At 33.6% G+C, this 20,389-nt stretch overlaps 1 protein-coding gene across 1 annotated transcript in view; it reads right to left on the bottom strand.

Moving 5' to 3' along the window:
• Positions 1-19,273, bottom strand: part of LOC108744135 (EF-hand domain-containing protein D2 homolog) — a 40,667-nt gene extending 21,394 nt beyond the window's left edge. Inside the window, exon 1 of the mRNA XM_018479750.2 lies at positions 18,931-19,273. Within this exon, the coding sequence (XP_018335252.1) occupies positions 18,931-19,100 (170 nt within the window). The 5' untranslated portion in view covers positions 19,101-19,273. The remainder of the gene's footprint in view (positions 1-18,930) is intronic.
• Between the last annotated feature and the right edge of the window lie 1,116 nt (positions 19,274-20,389).

Below are 20,389 nucleotides of genomic sequence, written 5' to 3' on the forward strand. Positions count from 1 at the left end.
CCCTACTTTTTCTTCCCTTGCATACCAGTATTTTTGTTTTACTTTTATTTATTTTCATATAATACTGTTTTGTCAATACCGCTTCTATTTTATTTAAAGCTATCTTTAACTCCTCCTTGCTAGATGCTAATACTGCTACAGTTGGACTAGTTTACGTCCGGAGTGCTCTACTCCAGAGGACGCCATCATTTGATTTTGGTTTGTTTTTCTTAGGATATTATAATGTGGTGGTTTCCCGTTGCGTTCCACATCGCAGTATTGTAAGTACATCAGGGTGCCATACCGATCCTCGTGATCTCTGTCACCCTGAGTACTGAAATAGCTGCTGCCCTCCTGCAGGGACCTGCCTTGGTCTGGTTTCTCTTTAAGAACCCCCCCTATTATGATTAAACCTATAGTCCGGTTCCCAAAATCATCGAAACTCGCAAGCCGATCCACTCACTCTAGTTCGTCAAGGTTCAAGTCCCGTCGGATCGGTAATTATTTATTACTAGAACAATAATTCTACTAACCCGTATGTTTACCTTTATTTTTCTTGGCCAGTCGCAGGTAACGCACGCTGCATCTTTCTCTCTATTTAAACAGTTTGTAGAGTGTGTCCCTCTTTTGTTCCTGTACTAGCAATTGCTTCATTAATCTTGAATAAAATACAATGGCGAGTGCCAGCAGTGTTTGTTACCTGCGACTATCCGAGAAAGATAAGGGCATCTTCCTCTTGTGGTAGGTAAACGTGTTAGTAGATTTACTGTTCCAATAATAAATAAAAAAGTAAAAGATTTACAATTTTGACTTTATAATCCAAAACCGGCAAAATTAAACTGAAGCGACTATAGATGCCTCTCTTGTTATAACTGCATATTTTGTAATATTGTATACTTATTCTGTATTAATGTGTGACATCCAACAAATTATAAAATATGTGGCACCCTCACGCACAACATGAAGTAGATGTAGGACCTCACGTATTATGTGAGAACGCGGAATGTGGTGGCAGGGGGGTGAATATGGAAGGGGTGAAGATAAAACATTAAATATTGCAAAAGAAATACACGCAATCTACCCAAACTACAGTATAACCTCACCTTATTCAACATGATATATAACATATTTTGAAGTTACTTTTCGGCACATAGATTGTTCTATAACTCATAACCCCCATTAAGAAACAATGTGACACCCATCACACTCCAAATTTAGGTGTCATATTTATAGTAAATACAAAACAGATGTTTCAAGTACAATAAGTTTAATATGCACGTATATGAATCAGAAAACATGACTTTGGAATTATGGCATCATTAAAATTCAGTAAAATTTGGTTATAACGTACCGAAAGGGACGTTCTATAAGAAATTTGTTAACAAACATGGTGGCAGAATTACGATTTAAATTGCGGACACGAATTGCGAGTCAGAAAAAAACTTTCGGGTGTGTCATTCCCACCAGCCAGTAATGCTGGTGGGCGGGCAGTCCCTCCGGACTATGCCGGAACGTAGGGCGGAAGGCCCTCTTCAGCCTGCTTTCAGGAATCGTGGGAATGGGTGGGTGGTGGTTCGGGTGAGATAGATGAGACGGACGAAATGGAGACAGAAGAGAATGAAAGATTATCTGTGGAATATTACTGCCTCAGCATTTGCCTAAGTGATCTAAGGAAACCACAGAAAAACTTGGACCAAGGCAGACGGACCCGGAATCGAACCGGCGTCCTCCCGAATGCTAAGCAAAGGTTTAGAGTCAGAAACTTGCGGAGAGTCAAATATTGCCATAATACCAATGTTCCGATAGAATCGTCTGCAGAGTTGGTTTTCCCTTATAAGTAATCATCAAATAGTGAATCGACGATCGGAAAGCCCCAACAAACTCCACACGTTCAATGTTTTAATTAACACAGTCGGTTTAGAGTCGTCCTCGTTGTATTACCTTTATAAATAGTCCTTAATATTTCATCAAGTTCCTGTGAGTTTTTCAAAGCTTGTTTTTAAAAGTCTTTTACGTATAAACAATTTTTTATATACCTATACATACATAGATGCACTTTTATGATGGTGATTGTAATTTGCCTTTGACGCCATTATATATGTACCTATCCAAAATATATTCTTTTATTGAATTTTAATAGAAATCAAGAAACATTAGGTAAGACACTTTTTAGGAACGTTTGCAATTTTGTTTATAAAAAAGGATGTTGAATATTGTGACATAAACAATTATCTTATCATATCAGTTAAAATTTCCAGCTCAGTCATTTTTGTTAGTTACTACAGAATACGAAAAAATACAATTTGAAGTTCATTAATGTGTATATCAATAATTCTATTTAAAAGAAAAGATAAGATAATAACAAATTTCTTACGTTTATTATCATATCACCCAATTACAAATTATTCCTGAATTTATACTTATATTTGTAAAACTTCTAGTTTACCGTCTCCTCCTTTTATATTAATTCTAGTCCAATTTTTACATACCTAAATTTTTTTTATTAATTTTCACACTTTTCTATCAATACCGCATCAGTTTTATTTAATGCTATTGTACGAAAAAAATAAAAGTAAGACAAAAATATTGGTATGCACAGGAATAAAAAGTAGGGAAAGTACTAACATAAACATAGGAAAAGAAAATTTAGCTGATTTTAGATATCTAGGAAGTCAGATAAGTCAGGCCGGAAGGAGTAGTAGGGATATAAAGCAGAGGATAGCGCAGGGTCAAGCCGCCTTCAATAAAACGAAGTGACTTCCATGCTCAGAATTCAGAAATTAGAAAAAATGATTGTTAAAGGTGTTTGGGGCGCGGCACTGCACGGGTGCGAAACACGGACGGTGGGCGCGGCTGAAAGGAAGAGGTTAGAAGCGTTCGAAATGTGGTGTTACTGGCGAATGTTGTGGATACCGTGGATAGAGAAGGTTAGAAATGAAGAGGTATTAGAAAGAATAGGAGAACAGAGGACTCTATGAAGTCACTAAGAAATAGGTGAGATTGGTTGATGCCTTCTCAGGCATGAAGGTCTAGTCAGAGACATATTAGAGACAGAAAAATAGTCAAGGATGTGGGAAGTTTTAAGGAAGACTAGCTCAGGGTAGGGAAGAGTGGAGGTGCGTGTCCAACTAGTCTTGAGATTGATGAATGAACTTTAACTCTTTCTTATGTGGCGATATCTGCCACGTTTTAAAATGTTTCTTTTTGTGTACATTTTGTAAATACCTTTCTAAATAATTTCTTTTCTATTTTCGATTAGGGTCTAGACAAATTCTTTCCTTTTGTAAATAATCTATTGTATCTTGCTTATCTATTTAAATAACTCTATTACTGTACTTTCCTATAATCCCTGTAACATTTCATCTTTCGCGTACTAACCGCATGACGTCTGTACCATTCATTCCTTCCTAATTGCAATTTTACAATCGGTTTCTTCGGGGGTTGGCATTGCCATCAATTTCTTGTTATTTCTAATCTTAACGTTTCCTTACTTCAATACTTCCCTACTCGTATCTACTACCCTCTCTATTCCTTCCTTGTAGAACAGTTTTTCATTTTTCATATAAAGTCAGTTCGTCATCCGCCTTCAGCAGAACAAGTCTCTTCTCTTCTCTTTTCGTTACGCCGGTTGTTGTGAAGTTGTAAATATACGTTGTTGTTATCTAGTTTTATTCATTTGTTTTATAAGTCCTCAAAACCTTCTATAAGCAAAGTACCAAAAGAAAAAACAAAACGTATTAGATGCTAATACCGCTGTATCATTCGCAAAACTAAGGATACTAATCTTTGTCCCCCTATGTCTAACCCTAAAACTGTCCTATATTGGTCATTCCCTGAAATTTCTTCCGCCCAATTTTACTTCGTTAGGCTCATTGTCCTAATATTGCCTTAAATCTGATTTAAGAATTATAAATTACTAAACCATTTTACTTATAAATAAAATCATTGTCACGCGTAAAAAAATAAAATATTTAAATATTTTTCTCGAATGAGTAATATAGTTTAATTAATTTTTAAAGCATCTTCATTACTCATAAAATGAAACTACAGCAGTGAATCACTGCTTCTTCTGTGTATATTTTATTTGTTTATTATGCATTTACGTATGAGTCATAAAAATATTTGTTTGCCTTGCGTGTAACGAGCACATAATCTACAACAAATACGTACACTACACTAATTCGACCGATTACATGGAAGACGATACTACCTAATGCCGTTTTCTTATCCTTACGAGTTTAGTAGAAAAAACTTTCTTGTAACATAATCCTTGAAGCTGTTATTAGATATATTTTACGTCGATTACCGTTGCAACTAATGCAAAACACGCAATGCGATGCATAATTCATTTGGTGTGGTTGATTTGAAGTCGACCTCATGTAGCGGTTTATACCTTCTAAAATTACAAATTTTGCTTTTTCAGGAAGGTGTTTACCAATGTTGAAAACTTGAGAAATAGATATGGAAGGTACCTACCATTATTCCTGTGCAGGGTAGTTAAATATATAAACAAAATACAAATCTGATTTAAGAATTGTAAACGGTCAGAAGAAATGATTTTCACACATGGATTGTATTAGCCGTGTAGCAGAGCATTATGGATACCTTAATAAAAACTATTAAAATATACCCTGATAAAACCTTGAACCATGTAGTTTGACATAATTTAAAGCTATTTAGATTGCTTTTTACGAATAATTCTTTGTTTAAGTACAGATTGATGTAAACGAAGATTTCTGCCTATTGCCTAGATTTTTATTAGATCTTTGTTAAACTATTTCCGATCCTCGGTCATTTGCAGCCAAATGTATAAAGATCATAAAACTTGTTTGAGAAGAAAGTACCCATCAAAACTCAAGTTTTACGTTGTGAAATGAGCTAAGATAAATCGTAGCATTATATGCTTTGCAGTTGAATAAAACTATATTTTGAGCGTCTTCGATGCCACACAAAAACAACCAGCTGAGCAAGTGTTTTAGTTTGCTCACGAACTGTAGCGACATATGTATAGTGCCAAATTGGGCACCATCACAAAATGATGTCCGTCGCTTTTTTAACAATCAGTGCGTAAGAATTATGGTGATAAAATTTCAGTGAAAATTCTTAAACGATCGATGCCTCAGTTACGTTTAGGGTGTAAACAATTATTACACTAAATATTGAAATTATGCACTCCCTTTGTTAATTACACTCTGAGGATTAAGTTTTTACTCGTATTTAGCCTTCTTGATGCAGATTCGTACCGGTATTTCACTTTTGTTCCTATTTATGTTGAAACGTTTCCTATAATGTAGTCAAATGCATAAAAATCAAAAAACATACGTAAACGAAAGTGTTTCACATTTTACGTTGTGAAATGAGCTAAGATAAATCGTAGCATTATATGCTTTGCAGTTGAATAAAACTATATTTTTAGCGTCTTCGATGTCACTTAAAAACACCCAGCTGAGCAAGTGTTTTAGTTTGCTCACGAACTGTAGTGACATATGTATAGTGATAAATTGTGCACCATCACAAAATGATGTCCGTCGCTTTTTTTAATAGTCAATGCGTATGAAGTATGGTAATCAAATTTCAGTGAAAAATCTTAAACGATCGATACCTCAGTTACGTTTGGGAAGTAAACAATTATTATACTTAATTTTCAAATTATGCACTCCCTTTGTGACTTACACCTTGAGGATTAAGTTTTTACTCCTATCTAGTCTTCTTGATGCAGATTCGTACCCGTATTTCAATTTTGTTTCTATTTACGTTGAAACGTTTCCTACAATGTAGTCAAATATATAAAAATAAAAAAAAAAACACAAAAGAAAATACCCATCAAGACCCAAATTTTACGTTGTGGAATGAGTTAAGATAAATTGTAGCATTATATGCTTTGCAGTTGGATATAAAGCTACATTTTGAGCGTCTTCGATGCAACATAAAAACAATTAGCTGAGCAAGTGGTTTAGTTTGCTCACGAACATATGTATAGTTCCAAATTGGGCACCATCACAAAATGATGTCTGTCGCTATTTTAACGGTTTAATTTAGAAATTATGCACCCCTTTATGAATCACACCCCGTGGATTTGTGGATTAAGTGTTTGCTCCTATCTAGCCTTCTTGATGCAGATTCGTACTGATATTTCAATTTTGTTCCTATTTACATTGAAATGTCTCCTATATTGTGAAATACGATTTTGAACGACTAAGCTTTCGAATTTGCAAGGGATGTTATTAGAATAGCATTACAAATCGTAATAATCCTCTCAACTTTTTCCTTATTGTTTGTGACGTTTCGCTCCAACAGCAAAAAGAAGGAAACAGTTACTTATTACAAAACGATTCTTGACTTGTTAGGTATCTACATTTGGGACGGTAGTTTCGAAATTATCATTGTTTCCAAGCATGATGTAGGTACACTGAACGGTCCCCTTTTATCAAACACCGGGATATTGAACCTGACGAACGGATACGTTATTCATTAGTTTCAACGGCAACATCCGATGTTCTGGTTTAAACAATAAGAGCTGCAGATTGTAACGGAATATTGCAAATACAGATTTGTACAGCACCTACTATAATGTATATTTACTCTGGCTTTGCCTGCGCAAAATTCCAATTTTTCTTATTTTTAAATATGTACTAAGTAAAGCCCTGTATGGCGTCTGGAATCCGGCATTTTCTTTTTAGTGTAATAGATTCCATAACTTAGCGAATAAGGAGGCTTAATTTATCAAAATTGGTACGTCCATTATTTTTTTTTTTTATATAAACTTTTAACCCATTACACGTTTAAGGAAATTGAACCTTGTTAGTTTTTCGATGAAATTGTTAGTTACTTAATAGTGGATTAATATGCAATATTACTTTGAAATCATTTTTTTGATTTTCTATTTACCCACTACAAACTACCTCAAATTAATGAGGGAAAAATTGTTGATGTTGTCACACCCCCACTGGGAATCGAACCCGGGACCTTTGGCTTTACGCACCAATGTTCTGACCACTAAACTACGAGAGGTGACAACAGCAACCACGACAAACCGACCTACAAGGTTAACGATCCGTCGAACTAATGTAACTATATACTGAATATACTATNGGTGTGACAACAGCAACAATTTTTCCCTCATTAATTTGAGGTAGTTTGTGGTGGGTAAATAAAAAATCGAAAAAATGATTTCAATTTAATATTGTTAGTTTTTGTAAAATTAACGTGGCAACTTCAAAGAGTTCTTACTTATGTAGATCAGCAGATATCAAACGTCGCCACCTAGTGAAAGTGATTCGCAAAATTGCTGGATCTATGTATACGGATCAAACAATGACGTTGTAAATGTTAATGTTTTTTGTGTCTTTTTTTTATTAAAAAGGTTAATTTATATAAAAATTATGAGTCAAATGCGAACAAGAACGTTTTTTCTTTATATTGCAAAATCGAAGATTTATCAATTGCATCAAGCATGATTTGTCGATTTCTATAGATTCAGTTTTGCCAAGTTTTGTTGACTGTCGACGCCAGTAGAGATAGTTATACTGTAATAATAAATTAGTCCTGGCGAGATGACTAAAAGTTTTCAAAATTTCCGGTCCACTTTCTAGACGTGCAAATCATGAGAAAAATATAGTACGATTTTAATGTATAATGCTTTGGAACGAATCGATATGTTAGGAACAACATGAAAAAATGGCGTATATGTGGGAACATATGTATGCATACATCAAATTCCTGTTATTTTTATTATTATCACGTCAAGAAAGTAGACCAGCTTTTTTTAGACGATTGGGAAACTCTGGCCATCGCTAAAAGTAATATTCAGTAATTAAGTTACCATCTTTAGGGACTGACAAGAAATAGACTAATGATAAGGTAAACATCAAATATTAACTGATGCTATAACTCGGTATGTCAACATCCAATGTTCAGTGGACCTTAAAATGATAAGAAAACAAATTAGACTTAAAGGTCCGAAATCAGTGACAGGGACTTAGTCAATCTGTAAAAGAGCTTAATCGGTTTTTATAAATAATTATCGAATAGGTAATTGTTTCTGATTTCCTTAATTAATTTGAGATTATCGATATTTTTTGATGAGTAAGAATATGTCGGGCAACACTGGATTTTTAGTTCTATTAAATTTGACATGAGATAAATACTCTCTGAAATCAATTAGATTTTAACCGTGGCTTTGCTCGCTTTGATGTTCTAAATACGTGTTAAAGATCATCGAAGACTCTATAAAACTAATTTTTTTCTATCCCTCGGGAATAGTATTTTTTCTGGATAAAAGGTACCCTACGTTCTTTTCTGTGCCCTTGACAATGTATCTACAAAATTTCATGATGATCAATGAGTAGTTAAGGCGTGAAATGTACCACATTGAACAAATTTTTCTATCTCTCGGGAACAGTCCTTTTTTTCTGGGTAAAAGGTACCCTACGTTCTTTTCTGTATCCCTGACAGCGATTGTACAAGATTTCATGATGAATGGTTGAACAGTTAAAGCGAGAAAAGCTGTCAAACAAACAAACAGACATTCATATTTATAACTTACATACTTAGGATTTCAAATGTCCCCGGCTTTTTTAGAAAAGAAAGTTTGAGAAAAAAAGTTTATAAAAAAAGTCTTGGCTCCTATGTCATAGTAACAATCTTGCTTTTGATGGTGTCTTTTTGAAATGAAAAATATTGTTAATTCTATTTTATTTTTATCGTGTTTGGACCAAGTCCGTGACACCACTGGCTCCACAGCTTATTACATATTATTTTGTCAAAAGGTCGACTAAAATTTTTGCATTGAAAGTAGGTGTGCTACCTTAAGATTCAGACCTTGAATGAGCAAATTAATTTTTATTGACTTTAAAAGGCAATTTAATGTAACAACAACACCTGTTCTGTTCTGATTAATAAAATTCTTGGCTCTGTTATAACTGGGCATGTAAATACTTGTATTAAACCTAGTAACTGCTCATTCTTTTTTCAAATGAAGTAATGTAACACAAGTAGTGCAATGTACGCATAAAATATGCATGTTATGTAAACAACAGAAGCATACGTAAAATTTCGGACTGGCAATAAAAATTTAAAAAATACATGCATTTAGGTTACATATAAATTTTAAGTTCAAGGCGTTTGCTTTAACTAACCTCTACAGTTTTTAAAAAAATTTTAAACTAATATTGAAAACAAATTTTTGTTCTTTTTAAAATACATATTCAAAAGTACCTACGATATTTTAAGAAGTCTTTTTATATTACATTAAAACAAAAATACTGGTATTTAAGCGAAGGAAAAGTAGGGAAAGAGTGAATATATATAGATAAAAGATGAAAAATTAGAAAAAGTGTTTTCGGTATCTCTAGGAAGTCAGATAACTCAGATGGAAGGAGCAATAGAGTCGTATTTAACATAAAGTCACTTCTATGCTCACGAACAGTTAATTTAGAAATTTCTAGAAAAAATTATTAATGATGAGGATACCGTGGATAGAAAAGGTCAGAAACGAGGAGGTATTCAGAAGAGTAGGAGAAAAGAGGGCGCTATGGAAGTCATCAAGAAATAGACGCCATAGATTGGTAAGTCACCTTCTCAGGCATGAAGGTCTAGTCAGAGACATTTCAGAAGCAGAAACAAGAGTTAAGAGGAATAGAGGTAGACCTTGATTAGATTTCTGTTCATAAATAGTTAAGGATGTGGGATGTACTAGTTTTAGGGAAATGCGACGATTAGCTCAGGATAGGAAAGAGTGGAGGTGCGTGTCCAACCAGTCTTAAGACTGACGACCTTATGATAATGATGATGATGATGAAAATCTCGATAAATTAAACAAACTAAACATCAAGTGAAACGTTACAAAATTCTGCTTACAATACAGAGGGCGGCATCATCTTTTGAAAAACCATTTGGTAATTTCAGGCAATTTTTCATATACATAATAAAGTAACATAAGTCAAGTATACGCAGTCTAGTTATAATTCTAGTAAATTCTAGCTGACGACTTCTTTGGAAACAATAAAGAGTATTCTAGTACATTCTCACTTATTCTAAACGTACATATGGTATTTAATGTGTCGTATATTATTATAGGAGATTAAAAATCTGCAAATTACCTAATAGACTGTGAGCCCCGCCCCTCCACCCACACATAATGGTCCTGGAACTTTCCAGAATGTTCACGATTCTTTCAGTTAACTTTATTCTAGGACCTAGCATATTCTAACTGACAGTAATCTTGGACTTTCGTGAACATTCCAGCTGAGGACAACAGCATTCTAGTACATTCTCACTTACGTACATAAGCTAGTCAATGGTCGTATATTATTATAGAAACTTCAAAACATTTTTTATTTAGAACACTGGTCAAAAAATTTGAACTTTCTATTTTGGTTAGTTATTTAGTTTAATAGAGAGAAAAACTACAAATTGTATATATTTATTAACAAAAAAAGAAAAAGAAAGATGAATATCAATATTATAGAATGGTCAGGAAAATGAGCGAAAATATTATTATTAATCATTTGAAACACTATAGCCGGATATGATTTCTTGAGAATCAGTCGTAATAAACGATATGTCATTTTAAACGGAGTCATTATATCCAAACATTCCTGTAGACAATTTAATATGAAAATCAAACTTAACACTGCAATCTAAATCTAAATTTTCTAAATATATATATAAAATGCTAATGTGCGTACGTAAAGACAGGGTTTTCTCCATCACCACCAACTCCTATCAACATCCCGTTGGGGTGGTCAATGCCCCTTGGTCTCCTGCTGAAAGTAAGGGAGTTTGGTTACGGCGGGTGGAAGTGGGTGGTTGTGGGTGGCGAAAATGTAAAAAAATATATATCTGACCTTTTCTAACTTACAAGACCTTCTGAAATGATCCAGAAAACTCCAGAATGTGTGCAACTATTACAATCGATCTAGAATGTTCTAAATATGTCTGGAATGATCTGGAAAGTTCCAAATTGCGTGCAACTGTTAAAATCGATATAGAATGTTCTAGAATGTTCTAAAAATGTCTGGAATGATCTGGAAAGTTCCAAATTGCGTGCAACTGTTAAAATCGATATAGAATGTGGGTGGCGAAAATGTGAAAAAATATATATCTGTCCTTTTCTAACATATAAGACCTTTTGCAAAGTTCTAAAAATTTCTGAAATGATCCAGAAAACTCCAGAATGTGTGCAACTGTTAGAATCGATCTAGAATGTTCTAAAAATGTCTGGAATGATCTGGAAAGTTCCAAATTGTGTGCAACTGTTAAAATCGATATGGAATATTCCAGAAAGTTCTGAAATATTCGGAATGATCCGGAAAGTTCCAAATTGTGTACAACTGTTAAAATCGATATAGAATGGTCCAGAAAGTTCTAGAAATATCTTGAATGATCTTGAAAGTTCCAAATGTTCGCAATTAATTATCACGGATACTCTTGAATATTCTAGAACGATCTACTATTATTAAGAAATTTTATAAAAGTACAGGGTGGTATCTAAGATAGAAATCTATATTATCTACATTAAAAAGTGGATCCTTAAATGTTATATACCATTAAACATGCGATGTATTTTAACCCGAGCAACGCCGGGTTTCGCTGCTAGTTACTTCATATTAAGCGGTTGGTCAAAATAGGCGGAGTCATAATAAACGAATTCCACTGTACATATATAGATGTTTTAAAAGTCCATGGACGCACTCGTTAACCCACCTCGTGAGTACGCCACTGATAAAAAACGACTGTATTCATTGATACAAGACATATAAAAAACAGAGAGATAAGTGCTTTAGATTGCTTAAATACTACGTACACCATTCATACTCCTGATTACAGTAGCACTTCCATTTATCTATACAAATAAATTACAATGGCATTTCATTAAAATGAATCATGCACTTGTATAAGGTATGTATACGTGCATTTTTAAAGTTTATTCTTTGGTACAGTCGTCCGCATAATAATAAAAGTGTAGGTTAAATTATAGTGAAAGCAAAAAGCTCAATTTCTTTGCAGACAGACCTACTTTAACGATAGCTATAACCTGAAGGTCAGCGGTCTGTTTGGGTGCATGAAAAATTCCTAGCAGGTAAAAGGCGACAGGTGTAATTTTGACTACACCTCTTTTTCTTTTTCGAAACATGCATGTATATACATTCGTTGTTGTACCTTCGCAGTCGTGAATTGTACACCTGTTTAAACAAGTAGTTCATAATAAACTCGCTGCCAAAAGCGCATACTAGGAACAGGATTTTCCGATTCCCCTCATATTGAATGCTATATTGGAGAATATAGAGGATGTTTCTGAAATATGTAACAGGCTTTAGAGGATCTCAACTAGATGTAATGGGTAAACGCATGGTGAATAAAGTAGTGTGGTTCTTCATCATCATAAGGTCGTCAGTCCTAAGACTGGTTTGGACGCGCACCTCCACTCCTTCCTATCCTGATCTAATCTTTGCATTTTCCTAAAACTAGAACATCCCATATCCTCAACCATTTGCGAATACTAATCTAATCCAGGTCTACCTCTATTCCTCTTAACTCCTTTTTCTGTCTCTACTATGTCCCTGACCAGACCTTCACGTTAAGAATGTGTCCTACCAACCTATCTCGCCTATTGACATCTATAGAGCCCTTTGTTCTCGTATTCCTAATACTCTTTCTAATACCTCTTCATTTTAAACCTTCTCTATCCACGGTGTTCTCATCATTCACATGTAACACCACATTTCGAACCTTTCTAACCTATTTTTTTCCGCCGCACCTACCGTCCATGTTTCGTACCCGTATAACGCCGCGCTCCAAACATACACCTTAACAATCTTTTTCGAATTTCTACCTTAACCGTTCGCCAGCAAAGAAGTGACTTCTTTTTATTGAAGGCGACTCGACCCTGCGCTATGCTCTGCTTTATATTCGTACTACTCCTTCCGTCCTAACTTGGTAATGTAAGTAATGAAATAATAACTTTGCTCATCGCTGAGATAGTGTGCAATACTATTTAAAATACAGCTCGATGTGATATTGAGAACACAAACAAAAGAAAAAACTAACGTTATATAAACTTAATAAGCAAATTAATATTCTCCCGATAGGTAATTGTAACTGTAAGGTATATTTCTAAACTACCAAATAGCGTTGCCTTTTGTTTAAAAATTACAACACCACCAAACACGCAAAAATTGTTCGAAATTCGAATCCCGTGCTGAAAGATAGGCTTCGAGGAGTCTACCAAAAACGTCTGTCATTTGGCGTATTTCATTTGCAGCGATCATTACACGGTTGTACAAATCATTAACTTTCTGCACTATCGTTTGATACACTCGCTGTTTCATACAACCTTATACAAATAAGTCAAATGGATTTAGATCAGGATTAGACTCTGGCCAAGGTACAGGACCTGTTTGTTCAATTTAGCGTCTGCGAAACATTTCGTCTAGAAACTCACGCACTGATCACTGTTTTACACTGACTTATGACACTGACACACTGACTTACTGCCACTTACTTCAATAGAATACAAACATACAAGACTACAACGTTAAAAGAACGAAGAACTACTCTTGACAACATAAACATTGTCAATCGCATTTAATCTAATCTAACAAGTAACAAACAATGCATGAATAAAAAAATCTAAAGCGTTTTATTTCCCTGCGTAATCCTACTAGGGTCGGACCGGCCCTGACCTGTATTTTCAAATACGTTTTTCTCGAAAACGGTGAACATTTCAACCACCAAATTTTCTTATTTTATAGCGCCCTGTCACCTCCTGCAACTTTGCTACTTATTTTAAAAACAGCCTGAACGAAAAATTATTTAATATAAGATTATATTTTACTATTTAATGTCCTATATTTATTGAAGAGAAACGTGGATGAATGAATTTATTTACAGAAAAATATGTTCAGTGAGTAAATAAATTCGTATCTTTTGCCACTGTAAATAAATAAGTGACGCTGAATGCCCATCGTGTTGGCTATATTTATTGTAACTGCGGCTTATTATGCTCAGTCTCTAATTGCAATAGAAAGTCCACATAAAAATTACATTTTCACTCTACAGTCCAGTGCTGACTATATCCTCAATACCATTTTTGGAATATTCTAAATTTACATTTTAGTGAACTGCAGCGCATTCAAGAGAACAACGTTAAAGTTTTTAGATTATCAGTGTTTCCGATTGTTGTTTGATACCTTCAGTTTTATGAATTTTGTTGCTTGCTTGGTAATCGTGTAATAAACTGATATTACGATATTATCTTTATCTAATCCCTGGTTGTTAATTTAATCGGTCATAAGTATTCGCAAAATTCATTTCTATTTTAACTGATGTAACTTTTTGTGTTCAACAAAATAATTCTTAGTCTATAAGTATGTATTAGATACTACAATAGAACAACGTTAAGTCGAACCTCGACAAGTCAAAAACCTCCAAAACTCGATAAAATGTTTTGTTGCCTTCCCTTCAAGCTCCAAAATCTCCATTACTAGAAATCTCAATCCCATTTTGGTACATATTTTTCCTTTGTACCTCGAAAAATTAAATTGGACATCTGTATCTCCAACATAGCAATATTTTATTTTACAACCTTTACAACTAACTCGATAATTTGAAACTTATTACGTCTATAGTTCGAAGAAAATTAAGTTATTGACTTAAAGGATTTGCCGACAATGTAAGTACACCAAGTCTTCACTTCTACAAGTCGAATCCAAATCCGCCTAAGTCACAATCCTCCATGAGTCGAAAACTCTATAACTCGATTGTTTTGGCGTCTCTCTTGACGTTCGAGTCATAAAGGTTCTACTGTATTTATAAATTCCATCTTGAGTATTTGCTTGCTATAAAATACGTACGTCATCCGGACTCAAGAAGTAATAAAGCATTTTCTTTCAAGTCGGGAAAATTAAAAACAAAAAAAATTGAAATGACCCTGACAGCCCTGACATTATATTGTTTCGTTTTATCGCGTATAGTGCATTTTAAATAGCAATATTTTGATAAAGATTAGATCCTTACAGGTAAATAACAATTACCGAAGGGCATGGTCCAGTAGTTTATTAGAGAAATACTTTTCATTCGGGAGGACACCGATTCGATTCCGGGTTCATCTGTCCTGGTTCAAGTTTTTTTGTTGTTTCCTGCGATCGCTTAGGAAAATGCTAGGACAATAATATTCTGCAGATAACCAAACGTGTACAATATTCTAGCGCGAGTAACCAAGGGTTAAATAAAAATGATTTTGAAACAAAGAATTGATTAAATAGACCCGCTCCAAGCGGCAAATTAAAAAAGTTATGTTGTATTTTGAATACAGTATTCCATTGCTTTTGATTATTCAGCTGTAAGCTGTAAGTTTCGTTTCTTAAAATCCTATTCGTATTTTTAAAATCTTATTCATAGTCAAAGGTGTAGTAAAGAAAAGCATATACTTGTGAGTTTTGGTGCTACAAAGTAAGAGAAATCTTGTCGTACAGCAACCCTCGCAGGTACCATAATAACGGTACTTGTGATGCGCTTTAAGCGTCCCTATCCGTTAAAGGCAATAATCTACCTTCCGCAACGGATTATGGCATTTTGAAATGTTCGCTCTTTACTTACGTCAGCGGGAGTTTCATTTTCTGACGTCTGATGATAAAAGTCTAAAAGCTAATATCTATAGTACCTAAAGAAAATGTTGTAATCCAATGTTTTAGTTTATTTAATTATAAGTTCATTTCTTAGAATTTTATTTGTATGTATTTTTTTTATTTTACTCATTGCCCTAGGGGTAAGAAAGAACGCACAATCTTTTAGCTTTTGGTGCAATAAAAAAGAGAAATCGTGTAGCACAACTACCCTTGTAGGTACTCTAACGGTACATGTGACGTAGTTTTAAGCTTCGCTATATAAGCCAAAGTGGAACGTTTTTAAAAAGGCAAACGGTAATGAATCTTAGCCAAGTCGTTTCGATTTCTAACTCATTTTATAAATAATCCTATTCATTGATTCTTTCTTTTAATATAGTATTTAATTTAAGTAGTTGATAATTTATTAGTGTAAAATTTGATGTTAATAAAATATATTCGGAAATTCGATTGTTTTAAATAAGTGATTGCAGGTAAGCCTTAGATCCCTAAGCATCGCTAACTGGGATACAACAAAAAAATAAATATTGTTGAACTTTTATAATACCCAAGCTTGTTTCTTATATGTACCAGTCAGTACACTTTAATAGTTAGAATTGTTAGAAAATAGGAAATCCTAACTAATATCACAAACGTAAATATGTTTGTTTGTTTGGTACCATTTCACGCGGTCATCATCAAATTTTGTACACACATTGTCAGGGGTACAGAGAAGGACATAGGGTATATTCTATCCTGAAACAATATACTGTTCTCGAGGGATAGAAAAAATACGATAGTTTTATATGGTCCACGATGACCTTTGACACATATTTAGGTAACTGTCTAGATGTGTCTAAATGTGGGTGGGATCGAAAGAGGAGGTCTACCCCACCACTGTACCATAAAAAGTTCGTGGCGGTCTCACCCCCATAAAAAGTTATGGAGGTTAGATGGGGATGGGAGTAGGGGGATCAAAAGAGGGCAGGGGGGATCTAAAGAGGGTGGTCACCTGAGTAAAACCCCATAAAAAGTTATGGGGGTTGAAAGTTGATTATTTTGACAATTTTCATCCATTATAATTCAAATAAAACTTAATAAAAAAATTATTTTCAAGCGGATGGAGTTGGGGGATCGAAAGAGGGTGGTCACTTGAACAAAATCCGATAACCTAACCTACCCTATTGATAAACATAGTTAAATAATGTTTTATATAACTTTTTCAATATTTTTATGTATTTTTCATTAGTTTTACCTTTTTATGGGGGGTGAGACCGCCGCGAACTTTTTATGGTACAGTGGTGGGGGAGACCTCCTTTTCCGATCCCACTCACCTCCGAAGGGGGCGGGGGCCATCATCTAGACTTTTACCCATATTTATATCAATAAAAACTAAAAATCTAGACAAAATTAGATTTACTAAAAATTTACTATTTTTATCAACCTTGGAGGCAGGAACATCTACATATGGTCTCACTTTAATGGGTATAGAAAATTATTAAAACATAAAAACACTTATTTGACTATTGTTATTTCTAATTTGTTCATACTACATCATTAGTGATTTCCACAGGTTTCTTAATTGGTGCAATTTGACACAAGTCTAAAAAGCCGAAACAATTGTAGAGTAGTAAGACTCTAAATAAATTGAAACATTAAAAAGAACAGTGGTTGTATACCTTTAATAATTTCAATATGAAATTTGTTTTTGTAAATGCTGTTTTATTTTCTTTCTTAAACTTTTAACACTGTTTTCGTGGGGTCCCATTGTTCGCATATTATTTAAAATCAGTTTAAGATGATGTGGAATATGTATTAGGAAAATAAAAGTGACACATGTTCGATTTTGGGCAACGCTATAAACAGTTTTTATGTTCTCCTTTAATCGAAGTCTTAACAAATACATACGTATTGTAATTGGCTTGTTATGGCAAAAAAACACGCGACACGTATTCTAATTAAACTGTTCAAAGTTTCATTAACGTTGGGCACGTAGTGTAGATACGTAACTATTTTATTTGTAATACGTTTCAGTAAGTAATGTCAGTAACTTAAATGTCAGACGTAAATTATGTTTAACAATTAACACAAAAATTCTTGAGAAAACTTGTTTGTATTTCTTATATTAGGTGTTGTATACAAAAAGATAGACAATTTTAATAAACCACTGGTAAGGTAGTTTCTTTTTATTTGAATAGATCATTATTTTAATATTAACAATACAATTGATGATTGTTCTGTACGCAAAAGTCTTTTAAAAAGGAAATATTTAGATAGAACATAATCCTATAACAATTTATTGTCTATTTATGAAATATATTTATAGTTGAGGCGTTCAAAATTGGTATACATCTAACTATATAAAATTTAACATTTTAGTAGCTAGTTTTTATTAAAATACCTAAAAATTGTTGCTACTTCATGTAATAAAATAAGTACATTAAATGATACCTATTCCAGAATGAACACGTATTATTAATTTACCTTTTTTATTATAACTTTGTCACAAACGTATGCATCTAATAAAGAGAAGTTGGAAGTAGGATTTCAACCACAAACAGGAAGTAAGGGTAATAAACGCCCCTATTTCTAAAGGCAGCCCCTATGCATAAGTACTTATTCTATCATATTAAAGCTGTTTTTATTATCTTTCAGACTGTAATATTTATTTTTCCACAGTTTGACATGTAAAAATTAATTTTACATTTCTGTTTTGTTAATACCTAATACTTATCTTCAGATTAATTCTAAGGATTTTTAATACTAATTAAAATTGGGATTAACGATTGAAATACAGGACACTAGTACTTATATAAAACGTATTTTTCACAATTTTTATTTTCATTACGACAATTGTTTCGTTACCACAGCAGCTTTTTTAACACTACTTGAACATCAAATAAAAACTGTGGTAATTATTAGTTTAATAATTTTTATAAAGTTAAGAATTTTCACCAAGTAAATGCCGATTCCATCATGTATACATATAAAACATTTTTGCTTATTCTCAAATGAGACATTTTGAGCATAAAAGTTATTATGTTATTATAGTAATAACAATTGGTAAATTATTTGTTTACGCGAAAAACTTCATGGATTTTTTGTTTTTACGAAAATAAAATCAACTTATTATAAATACATTTTTTTGGTTGCAAATTAAGTAAATTCATTGAAGATATTTTTTCGTTGTTTCCCTTAATGTAATTAATTAAATTAAAATGATTTCATGTTTATTATTTTTATCTACGAAATACTTGATGACGTTTTAGTGATTCACTTATCATTTGTTTTTTACACAATATTTACTAGTTATCGCTAATATTATTATCAAGATATATTCACTTACTTTTTAAAAGTTGTTTCGTACTGTTTTATCTCCTTTCTTGAGAACTCCTTAAATTCGGTATAGATGTTGATCACTCGGTATTTAAGTTTAACTTCATGTCCGTTATCAATAGCATCGTTTAGTTCTTGTCGGCGAATCAAAACAGAAGTTAGCTCTGAATCGGCAGGCATTTTTTTCTTTTCGGCGTAAAATTAAAATTGCGATTGAAATTGGCTTTTAAATACTGACGCGCACTCCTTTGAGAAACGGACAATAGAAGCACTAAACAACTGTGCGCACGTGTTCTAGTGTTAAAAGTTACTGACGACACTTCGCTACTGCCCTGTTACTAAATACCTCGCCGTGCTGGAGAGCAACTGATAGTGAACGTACTTGCCGGGGCAAAGGAAAATTGCACGCCGCATGCCACTAATCCAAACGATAGCACCGATAATAAACAATATCAAATATGTACTACATAAATAAAGATATTCTAATGGTGTTGTAGGAAAATCACTCATACTAAAGATAAATAAATATGAACAGTACTTAATAGTAATTTCCAATCGAATAATTTTCTTCAAATTTGTGTCATTTATTTTTAATTGTTAATAAATTACGGACTCGCCTCCTGAAGGTTCCGTACGCTCAGTTAAATTATCGTAACAATATCTAGTTAGAAGTAACTGGGAACAACATAAACCTTAATCTTGGGTTGCCTAGTCACAAAATTCCTTTCGTTGATTGAATTCTATATTTCTGCTTTTTAAAATGTTTACAGTTTATGTGAAACTTTATTCCTGGTTGCATTGCGAACCACATTGTTATACTTCATTTACTTTTTCTAGCGATGTGCCCCTTCCAATGTCTTGGATATAAATAAACATCTCGTTGATATTTTCAGTAGTAAATGGTACCAATAACAGCACATTTGTGCAATGCAATTGTAGTGGATAAAATGGTCATTTTTTCCGTGCAGTACTGTACGGATTATACGCTCCTCACCGGTTAAGAGTTTGGCCGAGAGTTGTCTCCTTCCTTTTTTGGCCTAGTGCTGTTCTTTTCCACTTTGCGCCGGTCAAACTGAAGGTCACATTGCTACAGAAAGTAAACGAAGTATAACAATCGCGTCAAAATTTTCGTATAGTTCAATATGAATGCGATACGACCTGCTTCTCGCGCATCTGGAGGTTCATATCATTCTAAACTAGCTATACTTTAGAAAATATACACTACTGGCGAAATGAGAACCGAACGAATATTTTTTTACATACATGCAATCATTAAAATCATTTAGGGGATGTTACGCTTTGCCCAAATGATTTTGAGAATTGGGTTAGTTTAGGACAGTTTAAAGAAGCAGGTGATATTTTTAGGTAGGCTTGGTTGAGAAAAAGAAAAAATGCTGACAAAGAAATGTGTTACTTCCGTGTTCGGTACCTTACCTGTATAATTGCCCTTTAAAAAGCTAACTTTATCT

The sequence above is a fragment of the Agrilus planipennis genome, unplaced genomic scaffold (genome assembly GCF_000699045.2).
Source record: "Agrilus planipennis isolate EAB-ADULT unplaced genomic scaffold, Apla_2.0 scaffold18, whole genome shotgun sequence".
Classification (NCBI taxonomy): domain Eukaryota; kingdom Metazoa; phylum Arthropoda; class Insecta; order Coleoptera; family Buprestidae; genus Agrilus; species Agrilus planipennis.